At 44.6% G+C, this 25647-nt stretch overlaps 1 protein-coding gene across 1 annotated transcript in view; it reads right to left on the minus strand.

Moving 5' to 3' along the window:
- The window catches only part of LOC137322917 (protein THEM6-like), a 27759-nt gene continuing 2112 nt past the window's right edge, over window positions 1–25647 (minus strand). Inside the window, exons 2-4 of the mRNA XM_067986141.1 lie at window positions 24176–24254; window positions 16832–16964; window positions 1–641 (exon numbers count right to left, since the gene is read on the minus strand). Coding sequence (XP_067842242.1) covers window positions 414–641; window positions 16832–16964; window positions 24176–24254 — 440 coding nt within the window. The 3' untranslated portion in view covers window positions 1–413. The remainder of the gene's footprint in view (window positions 642–16831; window positions 16965–24175; window positions 24255–25647) is intronic.

Here is a 25647-nt window from a genome sequence, read left to right on the forward strand (position 1 = left end):
TTTGAGAGAAGACGAGGCGGATATAGCAAGTTTAATAATATACATTGACGAAGATCTCCACCAAACCTCCAGAAAATTAATATAATTTGCTCAGTCAGTAAACATTGTACATTTGTCGATTTAACAATAAAGATCTCACAAGAACAAAAATAGCAGAAATACAGGTTTTGAGGAATGTACAATCTGAGGTCACAAAGATCCAGATTTATAAGTAAAGCTCACATCAGTGATTCTAAACCTTTCCCTTGAAACACAAAATAAATAATTTGGTAAGGACCTTAAATAAAATGAAGCCTAGAGCAGGATGTTGACATTACAGCAATACACCACTGCTAATATCACCACGAATCTCCACAGTTTCTGGTTTCTCAACAGTTTGCTCAGGGCTGTTTAGTCTCGACGGTGAGATCCCTCTATGCTTTCAGCCTCGCGCTGCTGGCCAGGTTGTATTTGATCCACAGCTGTACCTCTTCTGGAAAATCTGGGCACTCCACCTTCCTCTTACACAGGAATTGCAGTAACTTGTCTGGGGTGCTGTACAGTACGTTCTGCCGACACAGCATGGTGGCACACACAAAGCTGTCCCTGCAGGAGATGAACTCCTGCTCAACATAGAAGGCCTTTTCATCCCAGCAAAGAATCTGTTGGAGGGAGAATACACATTTCAGTAAAAACAAACACTGACTGTATTACCACAATAGTCATGATGTGGAGATGCCGGTGATGGACTGGGGTTGACAATTGTAAACAATTTTACAACACCAAGTTATAGTCCAGCAATTTTATTTTAAATTCACAAGCTTTCGGAGGCTTCCCCCTTCATCGTTCACCTGACGAAGGGGGAAGCCTCCGAAAGCTTGTGAATTTAAAATAAAATTGCTGGACTATAACTTGGTGTTGTAAAATTGTTTACAATTACCACAATAGGGCAGATTCCATACGTCCCGCACAGAATCATGCTGGCAGGGAGTGTGGGACAAAGACAGGGCTACGACGCCGTAGCTTTGATTCTCCAACCCAGCGCGGATTCAGCCCTAATATTCAAACTACCAACACAACGGTAGACTGAGATGCTCAAATCTGCTACAGACGTGATGGTTCATGTGCAACCAGGACTGGATGGGGCAAATAATGTATGTGGAGAACAATAGGACAGATACCTTTAAGAATTGGGGATTGTTCATGCAGAACTTGTCCTCAGGAAATTAAATGGCTGCTAGAATCTCCAAAAGCGAAGACTACAGATGCTCTGTGGAAAGAACATGGCCTTTTTTCATTCCGTGCTTATCTTTTTAAACTGTAACAAAAATCACCATTTCCACACTGAACTGCTGGGTTAGTGATGTCCATCACTTAAACATCAATTAATGTGGAATGAACCTGATGTGCAGTAATTTACCCTGAAGTGCAAAATAACCCAACATTCAATCAACTCTACTGACAGGATTGCATCAGGCAGCCACAACACAGTGTACAGCAAATTCATTGAAGTCTATTCCCAGGCAAGAGGAGGAGCAGTTTATGCAAAACAGACTCACTCCACAGCAGCTATGCTTTGATCTGGCTGGGGCAATCATAATGAGTACCTTAATTCGCAGGTCACAGCACATGGAAAACCAGATGGAAATTAAACTCTTACTACTACTGCTGCCGTTTAAGTGCTTACACCTGCTAATCCAATAATGGATCAAATGCAGCACTGGCTGAGAATCATCTACATAGGGGCAATCCAAGTCTGAGTAGCTTCTATAAACCAGCCGTCTCTGTTCCAACATACAGGGGTTGAAACTGTGCTATGCAATGTCAGTAATCAACGCGTCAACATGTTTGTACAAAACTCCCCTACATTATTTTAATGAGGGTGTTAACCCATTCATCATACAACATGATTTTAACACCCTGAAGAACTAATCTGTATCTGAACAATTGTTCTCCTTGTCCACGCACTGTCATTGACAGGACATTTACACTCAGACTTCTGAAAACATTTAATATTTTTACATACATTTTATCTACAGGAAGTATTAAAATAAAATTAAACTTACAACTCTTACACCTCCGTGAATCACCATGGGACATTTTTCTACATTAAAGGTACCATATAAATGCAAGTTGTTGTTGGCACCATTTGTATTTAATCTTCCTCGATATTCCAGCCAAAATAAGACAAGCAATTACCAAAGGCAAATACTTAACTCTGGCAGAGTTTTAGATAGTTAGTTTATAATTAATCCGGGCCAAAAGCAAAATCTCAACAGCAATTGAGAATAAAATATCAGCTTGTGGGGCAGAGCAGCATGTTACAGTAGTATGTGTCATAGAGTGATGGGTCACGAGTCTGCACGCATGATTTCCCACAGGCTGAATTACCAAACTTATACCGAGGATCTTCCCAATCAATCATGTAGATCAAAGCAGCAGCAAAGAAAATGTGGGTATATATGGAGGGGGGGGGGAATAGTTTTTAAGAAGGATGTTAAAGGCAGAGAGAGAGGTAGCAAGGCAAAGTAATATGAAGAAAGAATTCCATTGGGCAGAGTTGTAGTGATTGGTTGTTTGAGCAGGATGTATTGCTGAAGAAAATCCATCCGAAAGGGTCCAGCAAAGCCATGGAGGGAACTGAAGATGTGGGGAAAAGATCCTATATTCAATTTGCTGTGGCACGGGGAGCTTGGCTAGGACAGGATGGGGAAGGGGAGAGGGTGTGTGAGACTTAATGGGGAATCTGAACGGGCAGCGGGTTTTGGGCGCGCGGGGGGAAGGGACGGGCGTGACAGGCAGTGCGCCTGCCTGACGTCATCGTTCTGAGCATTTTAACTGCTGGGCCTCTTTGCACATGATTGGCAGGCTGACTGCCCAATTGCGTTGGTGATAGGCAGCCCACCCACTTTCAGGGCAGGATTTCCAGCGGGCCTGCAGAACACTATTTAAAGCGTGAATGCACCTCTTAAAAGGGAGGCTGCATTCACAACTCTGGCACCGGTCTCTGCATTTTCTGGAAATATCTCAAGTTGGTAGATCAGTAGGAAGCAAGGCCCCAGGTTTTCTGCTAGATCCCTGGAGATCCTAGTTGAAGAGGTGAGGGTACGGATGGATGTCTTCTTTCCATCAGATGGGAAAAAGATGTGAAAACAGAATATGCAACAGGCCTGGAGAAAGGTAGCAGAGGTAGTCAACATTAGGAGTATCACCCCCAGGACCTGGAGTCAATGCAGGAAAAGGTTCAGTAACCTGACCAAGCGGCAAGTGTGAGTTCAGGTCTTCATATCTTCATATCTCTGCATTACAGCTGGCAACAGCACTTTCCCACCCAACTTCCCCAGCACTCTGAACACTTCCCTCCCCTGCACCACATCCTCCTTCATCAATCACAAGGGGACACTCTACCACTGCTCCTTCTCATTCCAATCACATACTCATTGATTGTTTGCTGCCTTCACAGCAGCCACCAACAGAATTCTGTTCTGACCTGGTCGCAACTGAAAAACAATGAACTGCTCTGATGACTCCTCTCTAACTTCATAGTCCAGCCACCTTCTTTCCATTGAACACCATGCTATCCTGCTCGCAACTTGCTTTTTCCCCCCTCCTAGCATACACCCTCTATGAAGAAGCCCCACATGTATGCTTTGCACTTTGCAATAGCCATTCACTAAATCTCTCCCTCGGTTTCTGCAGGAAAAAATGGCTCACAACACAAGTGAGAGGAGCAAGACTAGGGGAGGACCAGCTAACATCTAGGCCCTTAACAAGATGGAGCAGACAGCCCTGGAGATGATAGGTCCATCAAGAGCAAAAAGCATTGGAGTTGGCGAAGCTTGGGCAACACTGATTGGGCGCCTGCCTATTACTTGTACTATTTCATTATCTTCAAGCAATCACACAACCAGCTTGACAACTTCATGCTACATAGTAAGCCTGTCATTGGCTACCGTCAGTGCCATGCAAACTCGCCCTTTTCTCCAGGTCCTTGTCAGCACCTGGACCTTCTGGAAAAGGATTCAGAGGAGAACAATTACTTCAGAAGAATGGTCCAACACTCCATTTCTCCCAAACACCAGCCAGAGATTGACACCCCTGGTAGATTAGAGAGCGTGTTAGAGGGGTCTGCTCTTGGTGAAGCACCCAGCACAAATAAGCAGGAGCAGGGACCAGTGGAAAGGACAGCCCAGAAGATAGCTTGCCAGAGGACAACTTCAGCTCCAAGCTTTGCTGAAGACAGAAATGCTAACTTCAGGGGGCCCAGCCTTCAAAAGTAAACTCCTTTCAGCACACATGCAATTGTACGATGCATTGGAAAGGCTGCCAAAGAGCTGCCGTACCACGTCTAAAAGTTTGGAGGAGTCCACTACCAGCTTGTGTGGCGTTCTGTTGCAGGGCATCGGCACTCTGCAGTCTATCGTGGAGCGTGTAGTCACCTCCACTGACACCGGATTCTCACACCAGGAGTCTGTGTCACCAACTTTTGCAGCTTTGACGGAAGCTCAAACTTCTGCTATACAGACTCTGAGCTCCAAAGTTTGCTCCACCTTGGAGAGGCTGGAGGACCACTTGGCATCACTGTTCTCAAGTCTGCTCTCCCACAGATAAGTGGGAGTAATGAGGCGCATTCCCAGGGGAGTGGGAGTGGCTCATGTTGCCCTCAAGATGTCAGCATGTCTGCTCCCTCACCACCCCCTCAACCAATGTCCGTTATGCTGCCAGAAAGCCAGCTGGGCCAGACTGCCCCAGCAGCAGCGGAGGCACTGCAGTCTACTGAGGCCCAGGTCCTCTAAGGCCTGAGCTCCCAGAGATCACTGACCACGAACATCTCAAGGGTCCTCACTTGAGCAATAACAGCCTTACACTAGCTACAGTGAAACCCTTTGTAGGAGTAGTAGGATTAATAAAAACATAACAAAAGGCACTATGGGTTGACACTTGGGTGAGAAATTATGCTAAGACTATTTTTGTTGCAGACTTTGAAGATTTCACATTTGGAACTTTTGTCTACAGTGTGGTTTCATAGTTGGTTATTAGACTGCATTGTCAGGATATCATAGATATGATAGTTGGTTTAATGGTGTAAATGTTCTTTATTTCAGGGTTGGAGAAGTGACAAACGATGAAATCAAGACTGTTAATGCAGAGGGGATTGTAGAACTTTTGAGGGGAACAAGCAGGTCGACCAAAGCCCTGCACTATCAACTCATCCCTGGTGTCTCTGGTTACAGGTGGTGTAGTGGCCCATCCTTCTCTGAACCTCTCTTGAATTCGCCAGAGTCTTCCTCATCAGATGGTGGGGGGGGGGGGGGGGGCGTTTCTTGTACTGTTCCCCCTCCATGTGAAATCCTCTTTGCATTATGAGGTTGTGCAATATGCAGTACACCACCACAATGCTGGAGATTCTCTGTAGGATGTTCTAAAGGTGCCCCCAGACCTATCCGGGCACCTAAAGTGTTTCTTCAAAAGCCCAATTGTGTGTTTGATGGCTCTGGTTGTACTTCATCTGTGCAGATGTGCTACCGTTATGGCGGGGTATCATAAGCCATGTGTGGAGGAAGTAGCTTTTGTCCCCTAGCAGCCATCCTCTGACATTCCTTGATTGGTGGAATAGTGGGGGAATGGTTGACGGGCACTGGATGAATAAATCATAACTGCTGCATAGAAACCTGGCACAGATCTCTGGTGATGATTATTGACCAGCTGCACATTGATGGAATTACACCCTTTCCTGCTAACGAATGGTCCAGGCTGGTTTTCGGTTGCCTTGATGGCTAAATATGTACAGTCTCTGATTTCCTGCAGATGAGGGTAGCCAGCCGCTGCAGTAAATCCCAGAACCCTTTCATTCTGACTACTGGCGTCCATTGGAAAGACTACGTGGTTGTTGACCCTGCCAAAGAGGGCATCAGTGACCTGCTTGATGTATTTATGAACAGCAGACGGACATATGCAGGAAATGTCTCCTGTAGCACCCTGGAAAGAGCCTGAGGCAAAGAGGTTAAGGGCGATGATGACTTGCACTGCCACAGGCAAAGCAGGGCTCTAGGCCAAGCAGGCAGTAGGTCTTGTTTCATGAGATTGCAGACATCTGCAACAGCCTGTCTGCAGGAAAGTCACTGAGCCTGTAGACCCTATGAGCTAGGTACAGCTCGCTTCGAGCAGCCCCTCCCCGCTGCTCCTCATGTCAGGGCAGCCTGCTGCTGTTGCTCCTCTTCATGCAACCAAATCAAATAGCAAGAATGGCACCCATCATAAACTGCGTGTTTACTGAGGGTGTGCATGCAGAAGAAATGTGGAAAAAAAAGCAATATCCAAGGCAAACGCTCCTGTGGAAATCTCAGAAACGCAACAGCAAACAGGTACGTACGATCTGAGTGCTTATAGATGAGTGCCCCCCTGAAGACTGCCTCTAATGACTCTTTGAAAACCAATCCCACTGGGTTTTACTCAGTGGATTCGGCACTGGGCGGGACATCCATTTTTGTACGTTAAAAACGCATCAGGGCCCAATGATATGCTATCAGCGGGTGCCTCGGACACTTAACACCTGAAATAATTGCGCTGTTAAAATGGCGAATCAAGCCAAAATGGGGCGGTAAGTCTCCAGAGGTCATTTTAACTCCGCCATTGTCCCATTCCGGCCAGGCAAGAGGATTTAAAATCACTCCTTTTGTGTGAAAGTTGTTTCTTCGTGTGTCATCAATGGCCCAGTCCGCCATTTTAGTTGTTAATGGGAAGGCCATGATTTTCACATTGCTGGCCCATGAACACCTCTGCTGGACATTGGGGAAGACACATGACCAGGAAACAAAAATCATTATCGTGTATTTTTTAAAACAAACAAAGCACAATTGTCTTAATATGCTATCTGTAGTATGATAAGTCTTCACCTGCTGACGATTGATTTTTAGTTCATAATTTCAGACCTCGCTTTCATGCCTCTGTAGCCTTTGGAAACTCCAAGAGATTCTGCCTCACCGCATCAGCATTTACGTTTAGACTTTGCAAAATAAAATCAGATCCACTAACATTAACACTGGCAACCATGACAGTAACATTAGGAGATGCAGAACAGAAATAGTACAGGAATTCAATATCCAGAATACAGCTGATTTTTCAAGCCCTCATACAGCAAGATATTTCAAATGGTGTGAGCATGCACTGAAAAATTGCGGGCCAAATGCACAAAGTATGTGAGGTACTTGCCACACACAGGATATGGGAAATCTACCCTTCTCTCAGCATCAGAGAAGTGGATGGAAAAGGGACTGATTTCAGAGTCACAAAACTGCAGATATTAGGCATCTACACATGATCTGAAATCAGTCTCCTCTCTGACTTCTGATAAAACCACTAAGCAAGAATCCTTTTATTTTTCTTTGGTGGCTTGATTTTATCTTTTTAAAATGTAAGGAAATTTATTTTGAAGTGCTGTATGATGTAACTGCTTTTAATGTTGATGGCAAACACCTTGATGTTGTAGTGAGGTAGCTTGCCACATGCAAGGACACAGGAAATCTACCCTTCTCTGCCAGCAACAGAAATTGGACTGATTTCAGAGTAACTCAACAGTCTTTAAAGTTGGTGGCAAACACTTTGATGTTGTAGTGAGTCACTGTATTAACATAATCAGAGACAAACTGGTAGGCAGTAGATGCTCCTTCTGCTTCATCGCTTAGTGACTCTGCATTCAGCTGAGCTGTCCAATTATCAAGCCATTAAAAGACTCCTTTGCTCTTAATAGCATTTGCTTCAAGAATGGAAGCTGCAGGGATGTAGGACTGAGCAGCTGTGCAAATGAGTAGGCAGGTTGGGAAGCACTCACGACAGACAGACAAGTGGTTGGACTCAGGGTGGCTGAATAGGAGAAGGAGCAGGCGGGCTGAAACTCACTTATGTTCGACACCTGCACTGTGCTGGTAATGCTGTTTTTGATCACAAATCAGAGGCTGTGAAATCCTCCTGTAGCCAGTAATTCTTTGGAAAAAATCTGATGAAAGGCATCACTGGTAGTAAAGTTAAATGTTCTTATTGCTTGGTCCGCCATCTTGGGTCTGCCAATAGGCAAGGAGTCTTCTCATCTCTCCGCTTATAGAAGGTCCGGTTGTCATTTGTGGCCTGTAGGGACCTCAGCCTGACATCCGGCCAGTTGTGAATGCACAACTCAGGCACTTGTAAAGTAATCCCATTGTTGCCAAATCTGCTGTGTAGTATAGTGATTTGGGGAGCCTACACAATTACAAACAGCTTCCAGTGTAAAAACACCTTTAAAAAGATAGGGGGTAAATTCTAGCATACTGGCGGAAACTTAGCCGAGGGGGGAGGGGGTCAATGCACAGGTGGGGAACTCTGAAATCTTTCTCAGGCCTTCTCTCAAGCGATCGCGACTCAATTGAAGGCCCTTAATGTGACTTCCAGGTTTCGCGTCTCTAAACTGCACAGCGGGCGCACTGTACACCCGAGTGACGTGCTGGATTATTTAAAAGGCCATTGCAACCATGGATTTTGAGGGAGAAAGGAGGAATTGAGCCAAATGGAGCAACAAAGGATGAGGCCAGCACCCCAGTTCAGTGACTCTTCGCTGGAATTGCTGTTAGCCGGTATGAGGAGCAAGATGGATACATTGTACCCAGCTGACGGCAGGGAGCGCCCTGACTGCCACCAAGAAGGCATGGCTCTAATGGGCAGAGGAGGTGAGCAGCAGGAGCACCATGTCAAGGACATGTGTGCAATGCTGAAAGCACTTTAATGACCTAACCAAGACAGGAAAAGTGAGTACAGTTACTGATTCATCTACATCCTGTGGTGCACATCACCGCCCCACCCCCGCCTTCACTCTGTCCTGCCAAGCCTATTCTATCACATCATTCCTCACACCAACTTCAGGCTCATTATCAACTTACCTTCACTTTCTGTGCACTTCCTCATCTCCCCATCTGTGAACCCACCACGCCCACTCACCCCTGTCTGATACTCACCCTCTGATCCATCTCTTTCATTGAATGCATTGCTCTGGGTGAGGCTGTCATCGGGTGATTGCATCACCCTCACTCACTCACATGTCTTCTTTTTCCCCTTTTAGAAGAGAGCACAAAATGCAAGGGAGAGGATGAGGATTGGAGGGAGGCCACCACAAACAGTAGCCCTGACAGAGGTGCAGGAGGTGGCCTTGGACCTCAGCCAAACAGTAGTGGAGAGGATGGAGGAGTCCACCTCCAGCACTAGTGGAACTGCGGCGCAGGTAAGTGCGGGAATGTCTGCGATGGAGAGAATGGCAGTCGCCATTGAGCTTCAAGGACGGCTCACAAACGAGTGCATTCAGGCCCTGACAACAGCCATGCGGACTCAGGGTGCCGACTATTCTGCTGCCTTAAACAGGCAGACAGATACTTTGGCAGTGACCTTACCACGTGTCACAGATGTCCTCCAAGCTGTTGACCAGCAGAGTGGTAGGAGTGATGTGGCCCTGGCCTCAGAGAGGGATGATAGTGAAAGGGGACATGGAAGTGGGGACGCCACTCAAAGCACTCCCACGTCTCACCCGTTGCCTCCCCGTCAACCGGTACCCGTAATGCTACCTCTTCTCCCGCTGGCCGAGTCTGCTCCTGCACAGGCGCAGGTGGAGTAGTCTTTGGTGCGGCCCTGACGGCCTCCAAAACTCAGAGGGCGTAGGCCAAGAGCATCTCAGCAGTCAGGCAGCCTGTCATTACCTCTGCTGAAGCCACCGTGTAGAAGCTGTAGGAAGACGAAGGCGAAGGTTTTGTGATCACCACGGGTATGCACAAGGGTGTCTGACGGAATGTCACGTTTTTCATTTCTCTTTGTTTTTTGTTACATTCACAATAAATGACATACTTGTCACCACCACTGCCACGTCTTGTCCATTCTTGAGTCCCTTTTGTGAAAGCATCCTTGCATATGCTTCATCGTGAATGGCAAGACTTCATGCCACCCATTGGGCGCGTTTACAATGGGTATGTGTGTGGTTGAAGGACTGTTTTGCGAAAGCGGGGGCGGGGGTGGGGAGGAGTAGGACTGGTGGTGGTGTTTGTTCCAGGTGGTCTGAGTACTTCACTATGCAGATCTCCTTATGGGAATCGCTCACGTGTGACTCTCTGCCATCATGATTAGCCAGATGTGCCGCTGCTCTGCCGATGGGTTGCCCATCGTCGTTCTCCTCCTCCTCGCCTGCTTCAATGTTGCTGGCAGATACGGATGCGCACAGGAGCTCCTCCACCTGTAACCCTCTCTGCGCGATTTGGTACAGGATGCAACACACGACTATTATTCTACACACCCTCTCCGGTAAGCACTGAAGGGATTCCCCAGATCGATCCAGGCATGTGAAGCACATCTTGAGCAATCCAATGGCTTGCTCAATGACAGATCTGGTGGTGATGTGACTGTCATTCTACAGCAGCCATGCCTTTTCTCACAGGTTTCATGAGCCACGTCTGCAGTGGGTAGCTCTTGTCTCCAAGGAGCCTACCCTTAAGTCTGTCTTCTGTGTGGATGAGGGCCAGGATGTTGGACACGTGCAAAATGGAGGAATCACGGCAACTGCCAGGGAATTTGGCGCACACCCGCAGAAACCTCTTCCGGTGGTCGCAAATCAGCTACGCATTGATGGAGTGATATCCCTTTCGGTTTATGAACAGTCCTAGCTCACGTGCAGGTCCTCGGATTGCCACGTATGTAATCAATTGTGCCCTGTACCCATGGAAAGCCAGCCAGAGAGTGGAAACCCACTGCCTTTTCAGTCTGGCTGATGCCGTCATGGGGGAAGTTGACATAGTCGGACGCCCTGACAAAAAAGCCATCCGAGACCTGTCATATACACTTACATGCAGATGACTGAGAGATCCTGGTGATGTCACTAGTGGCGCCCTGGAAGGATTTAAAAAATTTTTTTTTATTCGTTCACGGGATGTGGGCGTCGCTGGCAAGGCCGGCATTTATTGCCCATCCCTAATTGCCCTCGAGAAGGTGGTGGTGAGCCGCCTTCTTGAACCGCTGCAGTCCGTGTGGTGACGGTTCTCCCACAGTGCTGTTAGGAAGGGAGTTCCAGGATTTTGACCCAGCGACAATGAAGGAACGGCGATATATTTCCAAGTCGGGATGGTGTGTGACTTGGAGGAGAACGTGCAGGTGGTGTTGTTCCCATGCGCCTGCTGCCCTTGTCCTTCTAGGTGGTAGAGGTCGCGGGTTTGGGAGGTGCTGTCGAAGAAGCCTTGGCGACTTGCTGCAGTGCATCCTGTGGATGGTGCACACTGCAGCCACAGTGCGCCGGTGGTGAAGGGAGTGAATGTTTAGGGTGGTGGATGGGGTGCCAATCAAGCGGGCTGCTTTATCTTGGATGGTGTCGAGCTTCTTGAGTGTTGTTGGAGCTGCACTCATCCAGGCAAGTGGAGAGTATTCCATCACACTCCTGACTTGTGCCTTGTAGATGGTGGAAAGGCTTTGGGGAGTCAGGAGGGGAGTCAGGAGGTGAGTCACTCGCCGCAGAATACCCAGCCTCTGACCTGCTCTCGTAGCCACAGTATTTATATGGCTGGTCCAGTTAAGTTTCTGGTCAATGGTGACCCCCAGGATGTTGATGGTGGGGGATTCGGCGATGGTAATGCCGTTGAATGTCAAGGGGAGGTGGTTAGACACTCTCTTGTTGGAGATGGTCATTGCCTGGCACTTATCTGGCGCGAATGTTACTTGCCACTTATCAGCCCAAGCCTGGATGTTGTCCAGGTCTTGCTGCATGCAGGCTCGGACTGCTTCATTATCTGAGGGGTTGCGAATGGAACTGAACACTGTGCAGTCATCAGCGAACATCCCCATTTCTGACCTTATGATGGAGGGAAGGTCATTGATGAAGCAGCTGAAGATGGTTGGGCCTAGGACACTGCCCTGAGGAACTCCTGCAGCAATGCCCTGGGGCTGAGATGATTGGCCTCCAACAACCACTACCATCTTCCTTTGTGCTAGGTATGACTCCAGCCACTGGAGAGTTTTCCCCCTGATTCCCATTGACTTCAATTTTACTAGGGCTCCTTGGTGCCACACTCGGTCAAATGCTGCCTTGATGTCAAGGGCAGTCACTCTCACCTCACCTCTGGAATTCAGCTCTTTTGTCCATGTTTGGACCAAGGCTGTAATGAGGTCTGGAGCAGAGTGGTCCTGGCGGAACCCAAACTGAGCATCGGTGAGCAGGTTATTGGTGAGTAAGTGCCGCTTGATAGCACTGTCGACGACACCTTCCATCACTTTGCTGATGACTGAGAGTAGACTGATGGGGCGGTAATTGGCCGGATTGGATTTGTCATGCTTTTTGTGGACAGGACATACCTGGGCAATTTTCCAAATTTGTTGGGTGGATGCCAGTGTTGTAGCTGTACTGGAACAGCTTGGCTAGAGGCGCAGCTAGTTCTGGAGCACAAGTCTTCAGCACTACAGCTGGGATGTTGTCAGGGCCCATAGCCTTTGCTGTATCCAGTGCACTCAGCCATTTCTTGATATCACGTGGAGTGAATCGAATTGGCCGAAGACTGGCTTCCGTGATGGTGGGGATATCGGGAGGAGGCTGAGATGGATTATCCACTCGGCACTTCTGGCTGAAGATGGTTGCAAACGCTTCAGCCTTGTCTTTTGCACTCACATGCTGGACTCCGCCATCATTGAGAATGGGGATGTTTGCAGAGCCTCCTCCTCCCGTTAGTTGTTTAATTGTCCACCACCATTCACGACTGGATGTGGCAGGACTGCAGAGCTTTGATCTGATCCGTTGGTTGTGGAATCGCTTAGCTCTGTCTATAGCATGTTGCTTCCGGAGGCAAAGAAATTGAGGGCAGTGGTGACTAACTGCGACGGGCAGTGTGTCCACTAGGCCCAACCGGGAGCAGCTCTGCATGAAGGAACCTGCAGATGTCCATGATGACCTGGCGACTCAATCTGAGCCTGCGTAGGCACTGCTCCTCAGAGAGGTCCAGAAAGCTCAGCCTCTGCCTGTGGACCGTCTTACGTGGGTAGTGCCTTTTGCGACGTCGGTCCCTCTGTTGGTCCCCTCTCTACTCTTCTGCAGGTCTTTGTGGTGCACCTCCGTCTTGTGGAGCTGCAATTCCCAGAACTGCATGCCGTGCCCAGTGATGTGCCTCCTCCTCAGATGTACTGTAGAAAAGATCCATTGTGCCCCCATCCTGATGTTATCAATTTGAGGGGGTCCAAAATGTAAGTAAATATGTCTGAGCACAAGAATTCTGAGTGCGAACAAAGCAATCTCAGTCTAAACACAAAGAATTCCCAGCCAAAGGTTTGTCTGAGAGAACTGATTGCCCTTCTGCAAAAACTCACCTTTTCTTCATGTATGTCAATCACTGATTTAAAGGTCCAAATGAGGGCTGGCTGCAATTCACCTCTGTTTCCATGGTGTGCTTCAGAGGCCATGAGAGATAAGTTCATAAGTAGCTGAAATGCTTGTGTAGGTCCACACACAAACACTTTACAGCTTTAAGGACTTTAAATAGCTCAATTGGCCCTATAAACATCATCCTGCCAGCTTTAAGTGCTGGCGGGACTTCCCGGGTTCAGAAACGTGCGCGCACCCGATTGTGTCTGGGTCAAACCCGGAAGTTTGTGCTGTGGAGCCGGGATACAGTCCTGCACTGAAATCAGAGAATTTTGACTGCCTACTCGCCCCCAACCCACCCGTTCTTGGGGGTTAAAATTTACTCCAGGGAGTTAGTAGAACCAAAGGGTGGTTCACACAATAAAACTTCACTCCTTAACTTCAGTCTCTGTAGTACTTTTCTTTCTTAATAACATTTCAACTGCAAAGTTAGAATCAGGAAAAGAGATTTATATCAATTTAGTTATTTTTGGAAAGTCTGACCATTTACATCAGATTGTGAAGGAGCAGTAGTGAAATGGAATCAATTCCAGAAATTTCCAGTAATGACTCATCTGAAAAAGCTGGACACAAGTGATTTCACACCTTATTACAACACAATAGGAGTCAGACATGTTTTTCAGTACAATAGTCACAGTCAGGAAGGAGCTCATACTTCTTTCAGTAGCATATTGAAATTGTAATAAGAAGAATTTTGAGTTTCATTCATTGATGGAGTTCTATCTGTACGAACATTAATATCAATGAATTAATCCCACTGAAATTCAATCTAATAGCTCAAAGTGGTGCACTGAGAGCACTTTTTCTTAAACTGTAGCTGAAAATTGGACTTTTACAGGTTTATCTCCTACTAAAAAAATGAATGACAATCCTGGGAAGAGGACAGAAACTTGTCATGATTGAGATGGGGGCAGCTAACTAGGATGAACTAAGCCTGCAGTAGAAAACCCTCAACACAATAGTTCAAGCTGCAACCAAGCAGTCCAAAATAAATCCCAGCCTTTCAACTGTGGAGTGAGTCCCAGAAAGTGTGGCTGGTGGCTAAAGGCTGCTTCTGATATATCACCCATACTATATATACGTTTGTATACATACAATGTTAAGAATAGACCCCTCGCCCCCTCTCCACCAGAAAAATTGTAGACTGGTTTTCATACTTTCTTTTTCATCTGTTTTTTCCCCATAATTTTCATCTGAAGAGACACTCTTTGGCTCACTACTGGTATAATGTTAACAGAAACAGTGATGACCTTATTTGTGAAGCAGCTGTCTACATGTTTCAAAAAAACAACTAGCCATCAGGGATTAATACTTAGCAGTATTGTCACCAGGATTTCAGGAAGACATAATGGTGTGAAATTTTCATCCAATGTTCACTTGAACTGTGAACATACAGCGTTACAATTATAGATTCTGTCCTTACAAAATTTTGTCTAAGAGAACATCTTAAGCCATTTAACACCAGGCTGAAGTAGAGGTGGATACAGCCCGGTCACTGCTGGTGCAGCAACGTGAAGTGTTGAATTAAGAGCATCATATAAGAGGCATATGGCACAACACTAAAGGCCCTAACGCACGGAATCTGTGGATGCAGAATTTGCCACCTTGCCTTTGAAATGGGAGAATCAGGAGAGGAAGAACTGGAAGGAGCAGGAGAGGGGTGAGAGATAGTTAGATTTTACAGTACAGCAAGAACAAGACTTCCGTATTAACTAAATGGTTTATTGTAAAAGTTGACTGCTTCTCTTGCACAACAACTTGCATTTATATAGCACCTCTAACGTAGTAAAATGTCCCAAGGCACTTCACAGGAGCGTTATCAAACATACTCTCCCACTCTTGATCCTGCTGCCGCTGCTCCGCTGGACCTGAGCACCCCATTCCAGACTGATAGTTGGCCATTCCAGATCTCAGCTCCAGCTTATACTCTGCTGCTCCGGTCTCCTAAACTCCTCCTCCTCATCAGACACTGTAAATTTATAATTCAAGGGCTTCTTTCTAAGCTTGTGCTATACACTGAAATCTAACAATTGTTGCTGTTACACATTTCCCTAAATATAAATATGGGGGGTGTTCACCACTTAGTAATGTAGTAAGAGCTCCTAAGTAATGTGGAACTGGAGTCAAATGTAGATCAGACCAGGTAGAGTGGGCAAGTTCTTTCCCCGAAGGACCTGAAGGGGTTTTACAAGCTGACAGCTTCCATTGTCGTTATCTGGTGCCAGCAAATTTATTGAATTCAAACTCACAACTTACCATGGTGGGATTTGTACACTCAACTTCTAGGTTTCTAGACCAGCACCAAAACCATTAGGCTGCCATACCCTTTGTGTTTGTGAAAAATAGATTATTTTAAAATAATCCAATATTTTCTAGTCATGCTTTTTGCTTTTATACTTTCTGGAAGCCACATGAGCTACGCCTGGTCTCAACATCTCCCTCAACATTACCACTGTATGCTTGACCTGCTCTCACCTGAAGATGCATCACACAATGATGCAATTCAACGGTTTTCACCATACGTTGGCAAAAGCACCTCTATGTATTTGTGGATCCCATGAAATCCTATACATGCCATGACCCATTCATATATGTAAAATGCATGTTTCTTCATGCATCGTGACCTTTAACATATCATAAACTAATGCAGACTTGATTAGGCTGACACTTCAGTGGACTACTGAGGGACTGCGATAGCAATGAAAGCACTGACTTTTGGATGGGACTTGAAACGAGGTCCTGTCTATCTGGTCAAGTGGTTGTTAATGATACTCTGGCACTAATCAAAAAGCAGGGGCATTCTTCCAGTGTCCTGGCCAACATTATTCCTTCAATTAACATCACCAAAAATAGATTAACTGATCATTCATCCCATTGCAGTTTGTGTGTAAAATAGCTACCATATAATTAATTTATTGTATGTGAAGCACTTTGAGATGTCCTGAAAGATGTGATAAGGCACTATATAAATATTACTTTCTTTTCTCATATGTAAACTTTGCAGATGACAAATCTATCCATACAAAAGTTTTGAGCACATCCATCACATTTCAGATGTCATACTTCAAGGTGTCAGAAGTATTAAAAAAGCAAATATTTTATGCTGTTTTTTTCTGATCTGGGGCTGGCAATTTACAAGCACCTTCCAATCTGGAAACTTTCTTTGATAAATAACAATTAAACTCCAACTGACCTAAAGATGTGTTTACTTAAAGACTTTGTGAGCTTAAAAGGTCAGGTCAGCTTAAACACATCTGCATCTTACTAGCAGAGTAAATTGTGTATTACATGGTATTAAGCTCCTGTCATTATATAACAGCATATCACCTGACTTGCTTTGAGCATCACCATGGGATATCCACTATGAAAATTATAAAATAATAATCCAACCTAATCACGTTGACTTAGCATTCTCTTTTGTATGACGTTAAAGAGGAAGTACCAACTTACTCTAGACTGAATCTTGAATTGTTCAAATAAATGCAGAGATCGCCTGTATCGTATGGTTGCGGCACCAAGCACCATATTAGCTTTTAACTTTCTTGTTGCATGGAATAGACCATTGCGGACATAGAGGGAGAACCTGGAAATTACACAAAATATAATTTAAGGAGCATCCTGAAACCATTCCAGCATTATTCATATATGTACAAAGTTCTGGAGTAGATATTATCCCCAATAATGGGAAACACTTGAATTCAAATCCAACTTATTTCAAAGGAACAGTTCTGAAATAATCCTGACATCTCGGTTAAGTAAGTAAAGTTTGGACTACATCAGAAAAAAAAGAGCCGATGAGGATATTTGGTGGGCAATTAATCAACTGTCACAAGGCTGGAGAGTTAATTTATCAAAGTCGCCACGTTTTCTCTGTGGAGACTGTAATTCAAGGTAGGAAATGGGCTGCAAATCTGCACTAGTTTGATCGCTGGTTGTCTAAACATGACAACTGACAATCAATACTGTTCAACATTCCCTCCCCCGGGTCACCAGAATACAAAATATAAATTGTGTGCCAGACATGCACACCACAAATCAGGGATAAGCTTTCAAGTCATTTGTGATCGAGTCAATTTTGATTTTATCTGTGTCAGAGTAATTTGGACATAACAGGCAAGACACTCCTCCCTGATTTTGCTGTTTCTCTAGTAGAAATGAGGCAAGAAATTAAGCAAGGACCCGAGCCACCGGATCCCCACCCCTTTCTGCGATCTTCTAGCATCACTTCTAACTTCTGCCCTGGAACCAAGCTCTTCCCTCTTCTTTTTGTTGACAACCTTCCTCCCCTCCTACTCTGGCCCCCTTGTCCCATCGGCTATTTCCTTGCTCTCTACCATCAGTTGCCTTCTGCATCTTAAACCAACTACCTGATGCCCCAACCCACTCACTGCTACCCCTCCACTGAGCTCCTCTCACACCAAACTCCCAGGATTGAGTTCCTCCTGATTTGGACCCACAACTTCCCTCTGCTCAATTGTAAGCATCCTATGCTGCACCCATGCTGCTGCATGGTTCCTGCCACTTACTCTCTCAAAGTAACAACCCATACAGTCTTATTCCCCTATCTCAGCGTAAGCCTATCCATTCTTCCCTCTGGTTCTCCCCTCCACTCCAACCACCTCCATAAGTCACCTACTGTCCGTCCACTCTGCATTACCCTTTAAAATGTCAGCACCCTTACAAATAAGGTTCACATCATCCACAACCTCATCCTCAATGAGTCCACTGACATCTTTGGCCTTACTGAAACCTGACTCACAGATGATGACCCCATCTCCCTTAATAAAGCCGCCTGCTATGCATTCTGTCAAATTCATCTCTAGCCATCATGGTAGTGGCAAGGCTAGGTCCCATCTCAATCCATCTCCTTACTTCTCTGGCATCTTCCCCCCCCACCGCCCCACTTTGAGCACCTCAGCCTCTACCATGCCTCGTACTTCCCTTTCAAAGTTCTTCTCATTTACTGCCCTCCAAAGTCCTCTGGTAATTTCCTCCTCTCTCCACCACATCAAGTGAATCTTCATCCTTTATGATTTCAATTTTCACTTTACTTTAATTGGCCTGACTCTCCTACAATTTTTCCACACTCCTGTCCTTTCTCAACCTCACCTTTCAGGTGAATTCCCCCACCAAGCCCCATCTCGGGATGCCTTGCCACCTCAGATTTCTATCTATGACACAGCCGTCTCTGATCACTTCACATTTTCTTTAATATCCACAATTCCCTACCTGCTCAATAAGGCACTTGGTCTGTGAACCAGGCCAGTTGTGACCATTGTCTGTAGATGCTAACTATTCCTCTTACTTGAAAGCTGCTAATTTGAACTACTGGATAATTTTTTTTTTTGAGCAAAAAATGACTGAGTTAACAGGAGTAGACTGTATGCAGCCATGGGAATTCCATTAAAAACTGCCTGCTGTGGCTATTACAAAATCCGTGAAAGGATTCCATTCCAGGGTCGGGAACCTCCGGTGCCAGTACATTGAGGCTTTGGGCAACACTCTGCATACTTGGAACTTTGGTCTGATATGTGCCCTGATCAATTTATCACTATTTTGCTACTCCTCCCCATCTCCATGGAGGAAACCATGTCCCCAATTACATGTAAATAGATGGGGACATTCTACAACAGGCTCTTGAACCACCACTGGTTGTGGGATTCTAGTATGCCGAAGTGATTCCGTGAAATCACCGACAGTCTTGTTCAGGGAATTACATCGGTCATGCAATTTGCTGCGATGTTCCCTGAATGTAGCCTGGGGAATGATGCCAGGTTCTTCTTATTTTCCTCAAATCCTCCTCCCTTGAGGATCTCAGATGAAGGAGGTCCTACTGAAAATAGTGTAGCTGAGGACTATGCTTATGTAAGTAAAAGGTGGGTCATCCATCTCTCTTAGTGGGAGAGGAATACAAAGCTGGATTTGTTTCAAGAATTCATTTTGGGTAATGGTTTGGGAAGCCTCCGGTGCCTTTATTTCTACTTGTTTTGACTATCGCTGAGAGCATTACTGGTTGCTTCAGTGATATTGTTCAAGTTGAAGCTGGGATCTCTAAACTACGGAGTCTAAGTCTGAGGACAGTCCCATTTTACTAGATCAATAGTTACATCTTTGGAGGGATCAGGCGTAATCCACAATGATCGGCACAGAATTTGCTGTTAGTCTGCGATGATAATGTCTTGGCACTAATTGAGCCAACATTCAATTGGTACTGTTTAATGCCAATTAACCCACAGAGGTGTAAAAGAGATCTTAACACTCGTAAATAATGGTGCCTCTGACCGGTTAACATCAAGTCAAATTGCTGAGTCCTTGCAACCATGTGGTGTCGGGCCGGGGTTGGGGGGGGGGGGGGGTGGTGGAAATTGGTCTTGGGCGGAAGCGCAAAACGGGTGATAGCCGCGAATCGGCCGCCTGTTTTACACTCCACCCTTGTATGACATTTTCTAAAGGCTCATCATCCAGTGCCGACGGGTATAAACATCTTAGTTTCCTGAGAAACCTGAAAATAAAACCCACACAATCGGAGTACTGGCCTATTCAGCATAATGCCACTGAACAACGCTATTTCCTGTGTAAAGCTCACAGACCAGAATTATTTGTATGCTTTTTGACTTTCCTTTCCTCCTTTGTCCCTATTTTAAATTAATTTCTTTCCCTTCTCTTTCCATTTCATCCATCTCATCCTTAGATACAGGGGTGGTGCCAGAGTACTGCAGAACTGCAAATGTTACATCCTTGTTCAAAAAAAGGGTGTAAGGATAAACCCATCAACTACAGGCCAGTCCGTTTAACCTTGGTGGTGGGAAGCTTTTAGGAACAATAATCCGGGACAAAATTAACAGTCACTTGGACAAGTGTGAATTAATTAAGGAAAGCCAGCACGGATTTGTTAAAAGCAAATTGTGTTTAACTAACTTGATTTGAGTTTTTTGATGAGGTAACAGAGAGGGTTGATGAGGGCAATGCGTTGATGTTGTGTATATGGACTTCCAAAAGGCGTTTGATTAAGTGCCACATAAGAGGCTTGTCAGCATAGTTGAAGCCCATGGAATAAAAGGGGCAGTGGCAGCATGGATATGAAATTAGCTAAGTGACAGGAAACAAAGAGTAGTGGTGAACGGTTGTTTTTCGGACTGGAGGAAGGTATACAGTGGTGTTCCCCAGGGGTTGGTACTAGGACCACTGCTTTTCTTGATATATATTAATGACTTGGACTTGGGTGTACAGGGCACAATTTCAAAATCTGCGGATGACACAAAACTTGGAAGTGTAGTGAACAGTGAGGAGGATAGTGATAGACTTCAAGAGGACATAAACAGGCTGGTGGAATGGGCAGACACGTGGCAGATGAAGTTTAATGCAGAGAAGTGCGAAGTGATACATTTTGGCAGGAAGAACGAGGAGAGGCAATATAAACTGAAGGGTACAATTCTAAAGGGGGTGCAGGAACAGAGACACCTGGGGGTATATGTGCACAGGTTGTTGAAGGTGGCAGGGCAGGTTGAGAAAGCGGTTAAAAAAGCTTACAGGATCCTGGGCTTTATAAATAGAGGCATAGAGTACAAAAGCAAGGAGGTTACGATGAACCTTTATAAAACACTGGTTCGGCCACAGCTGGAGTACTGCGTCCAATTCTGGACACTGCACTTTAGGAAGGATTTGAAAGCCTTGGAAAGGGTGCAGAAAAGATTTACTAGAATGGTTCCAGGGATGAGGAACTTCAGTTACATGGAGAGACTGGAGAAGCTGGTATTGTTCTTCTTAGATCAGAGAAGTTGAGAGGAGATTTGATAGAGGTGTTCAAAATCATGAGGGGTCTAGTCAGAGTAGATAGAGAGAAACTGTTCCAATTGGCAGAAGGGTCGAGAACCAGAGGACACAGATTTAAGGTGATTGGCAAAAGAACCAAAGGAGACATGAGGAAAAACTTTTTTACGCAGCGAGTGGTTATGATCTGGAATGCACTGTCTGAAAGGGTGGTGGAGGCTGATTCAATCGTGGCTTTCAAAAGGGAACTGGATAAGTACTTGAAGGGAAAAAATTTGCAGGGCTACGGGGAAAGGGCGGAGGAGTGGGACTAGCTGGATTGCGTTTGCAGAGGCGCTACGGACTCAACGCCTGAATGGCCGCCTTCTGTGCTACAACCATTCTATGATTTCCTGCTCGAGAATGTGGGCAAGTAACCTGACCCTAGGCCTCAGTCACCAAGCTGATATATCAGTTGATTTTCCCTTTCTCCCTTTGGGGAAGCATCTAGTTTGCATCTACTGCATGTCACGACCAAGATTGGGAGTTTATCATGTAGGAAATTGCAGGCATAAACTGGCTTCTTTCCAACATAATGCAGAACAGAACATTTAAGCACCAACACAGCACACTTTTTAACTCGGCTTTAAAACATCTGTGGTTTAACTTGCACAAGTCAAAATAACCAGAAAATGAAAGAAATGAGACACATTTTGCGCTACAAGCCAGATATGTCATATTAATGATACAGGTGCACTGTGTAGTAAACAAAAGGTTATTTAGGGGCTGGGAAAAAGGAAATCAGTAAAACCTTATGGATACCTCCTCCAGTCATTTCCCTGCAATAACCAAGCAAACATAACATTTTTAGCCAGAACATGGCACAGTTTCCTAGAATTTGAAGTAAAGAGTTCATCAATTGAAACGTGACATTTAATTGCAATACATATCATCTCGCATAATAATTAAACATAGAAAAAAACCTGGTTGACTTACAGGCTGCTGAGTCAACATTTTATATTTAGGTATCCAAGGAAACCATGTAGCCAATATCTTTCTTGAATTTAACATCTGCAGTTCCCTACAGCCTAGCAAAATAGGTAGGATATGATTGAAGTAATTTTGTACTGACAGGTGAATGCATTACTTAATCAGCCATGTTAATATGGATGGCAGAGCTCAAAAGAGAGAAGCCATTAAAAGACCAGTTACAAAATCATTCTCACCACATACAAAATACCATAAAAAGTTAGTTATGTGTTAGAGTGGAAGACAAACAATTAACAAAAAGTAAAAAGCACCTTTTATTTAAAATATGTTTCATCTGGGTATTAAGGCTTGCACACATAACAGCAATGTCAGTGCATACCCTAACAGGCTGTCTTTGAAGACTACAGTCGTCATTCTGAAGAATTTTAAATGAAAGGCAATCGTCACTATAGGAAAACCAAAATAAAGTGTACTAAATTTACAATCACCCGGCAGGGGGGTGGGGTTTGCAAAGAAATATTAGTCTATTATTAACCATACTTTTTTTAAAGCAAATTTTGCACTCAAGATGAAGGATGTTACAGCTAAGGAATAGTAGACTTTTCATTTCAAACAGCCAGAGTTAGCATCCAGCACTCCTAGGTCATATATATATATCATGGTTAGATTTAGAGTAAAACACCCTCTACTCTGTCGCAATAAGGTGTCTTAGCCACAACCTCTGAAGAACACCAGTGACATTTTCCATTTCCCACACCAGGCATCCTGTGACACCCTTAATTTGGCACCAGCTGGCAATTGCACTTATGAGCAGTTTTGTGCTTTGTGCCACATCCATCAGAAGCAGGGATGAGACTGTCCAAATTCATTCCATATATGACCCTTACAGCCAACAGCCAGAGGTAAAATGTACTTAATTATAATTGAATTCATTTCAATAATTAAACTGCCAAGTTTCTTCTTCGAAGTGTTTTCCAAGATATTTTTTCCAGAACTAGAAATTAAGCATAGGTCAGGACAGATAGTCACTTCCATAGGCTGAACCCAATCTCAACCCTACTGAGATTGTGTCTCAGAAAACAGTTATCAATTTGTTCTATCAAGATCTTGCTGACTGGCAGCAGAAGGGTTATGTACTATTCTCAAGTGGCAAAATGTTTTCTATGCATTTGGCTGTCATGCAAATAAAATATTATACCTGAAACAGAATTCTGTAACTTCTCCGTAACTGAGGGATACCAAGACCAACTACAGTGCTGCCACCTCTTCTTCGGCTGAGACCAGTTAAATTAGGACTTTTAAACATGGGACCCTGCTGGTCTGATTAGCTCAGTATCAGACCATGTAGTGTGCTCACCCACTGAACCATCAGTCACTGAAAGAATTACAAAGTGACATAAGTGAAGGACAGGTTCAGATTCATTTCCAGGTCGTGAAGTCAGAATCTCATGCAGGTTTCTTTTAATGATTCTGTGGTATGTATTCACACCAGAATTCCCAGAAAAACAGTTGCGGTTGTGGCATTTACCTCCTTCAAAAAGGAATTAGATAATATGGGAATGGGATTTGCGGTGATAGGGATAAGCACGGACTGCGTTAATTAAATGCTCCACAAGGTATGATGGTTCCTGTGGGAGGGAAGCAAGAATGTTTTCTATGGAGGGCAGCTAACCTAGGTTGAATAGTGAAGATGATGATGGATGAATATTCTGGAGTTTTGCGCAATTATCCCTGTGGATCAATCATTACTTCTTGATTTATCTGGTCTTCTCTCCTACTCTTTTCAACCTTGGTAGTGTTCTGCACTTCAGGCCTCAGTCCTTCACCTAAATTTCTCAATTTAAAAAAACACAGAATATTCCCTTGGGTTAATTAAACAGGGCAGAATGATAGGGTAGGTACACTGTACATGAGCTGTGGAAGTAGGAGGGGTGGTGGGCCAAGTGGCCTTTTCTCATTTCATGTTTAAATGAAATTTTATCTTTTGGAATTATTGATGTTTTAAATCCCCATTTCTGACATAATCCCACGTAATTTAGCATAAATGATAAATACCTGGCAAAGTCACACTCCCGCAAGTATCGAGAATTATTCATGTGGCCCAGGAAGTCAATGTCTTGCAAGAGCGCAATACCTAGAAGGCAGGTAGTAGAATAAACATGACATTGTTAGAAATGGATCTGCGTCAGCCCAAAAAATTACTGAAATATCTATAAAAGTCTACAAGCAATGAAAAGGGGAGGCAAAAATATGGAAATTACAGCTCCAATGAGTTTTCAAAATGTATTTGTTAAAAACAGTGGTCTCAAAATTGTAATGGTATTGCACCCGTAGGCAGTACTGTGAGCAGAATGATTCATTAACTTAACTGGGATTTCCCTTAACATTATGTGACAGGCTCCTGTGGTCTCCCTCTATCTTCCAGATATTCAACATTGGTATGTATTTTGAGAATCCTAAATGACCTTCCTATTTATAAGCTGATTTATAGTTCCGTTGTTTTATATAAAGCCAGCTGAAAACTAAAACACAAGTTGTCTCCATAGGCAATTTATTGGGATGAAAGCAGGAAGCCATATGGGGAGGAGTCATCAACTGCAGTATGGACATAAAATGACCCCGCGCCAATAGTTGAAAAGTTCAAATTCACTCAAAGATGCTGCGTGTCTTATAAGTTACGATACCGCTCCTTAACTTGATTTAAATAAAAGAGGGAGAAAACTAAAATACAAGTTGGGCCCATAGACAATTTATCAGACAAAAGTAGAAGAGTGGAAGCAGGAAAAGTCATTTACAATGGCAATGCCACTAAATGGTTTGAAATTTTCCTTAAAAAACATGTTCTCCTTGGAGCACCAGGAATGTAAATGGCTCAACTTACAATCATCACTTCCAAAAAGAAATCCTGACCCTTTTCCCCGAATCCCAAAATGCCTCAGAGTGCGAGTAGTAGCAGCAGACACTATTCCCAGCAACTGTCAGTGGGGGAGGAAGAAAATTCAGGAAAACTCTTTGATCATCGAATGAATGCATATCATAGTTACAGACTGGCAATTTGTCAGCAAAGCGGTAGGCAAAGGAACTTGAGGTTGTGCTTTCTGTGACCAAGTCCAAATCATTTATATATACAGAGAACAAAACAGGACCCATCACTGACCCCTCGGGTACACTACTTCCAACTATTCTCCATCCTGAGCTATACCCATTTGCCCTAATGCTTTGTTTCCTGTCTGTCAACCAACTTTCTATCCATACTGCAACATTTCCTCATTTACATTGTGCCTGAACTTTTTTTTAAAAACAAGCCTCTTGTGAAACACTTTATTGAATGCAGCTGAAAATCCATATACACTACATCTACTACATTCCCTTTATAACATCTGGCACCTTAAGTAGAAATTCTTCACATGAACCTATCAACAGGCTAATTTACTTCTGGGGGAGAAGAAAACAAGAGTTGAGCCCAATCCTATTTACACAAGGGCACTGAAGCCAACAGTAATTCCTCAAAGGTACCCCAATTATGG

The sequence above is a fragment of the Heptranchias perlo genome, chromosome 6 (assembly GCF_035084215.1).
Source record: "Heptranchias perlo isolate sHepPer1 chromosome 6, sHepPer1.hap1, whole genome shotgun sequence".
In the NCBI taxonomy this organism is placed as follows: domain Eukaryota; kingdom Metazoa; phylum Chordata; class Chondrichthyes; order Hexanchiformes; family Hexanchidae; genus Heptranchias; species Heptranchias perlo.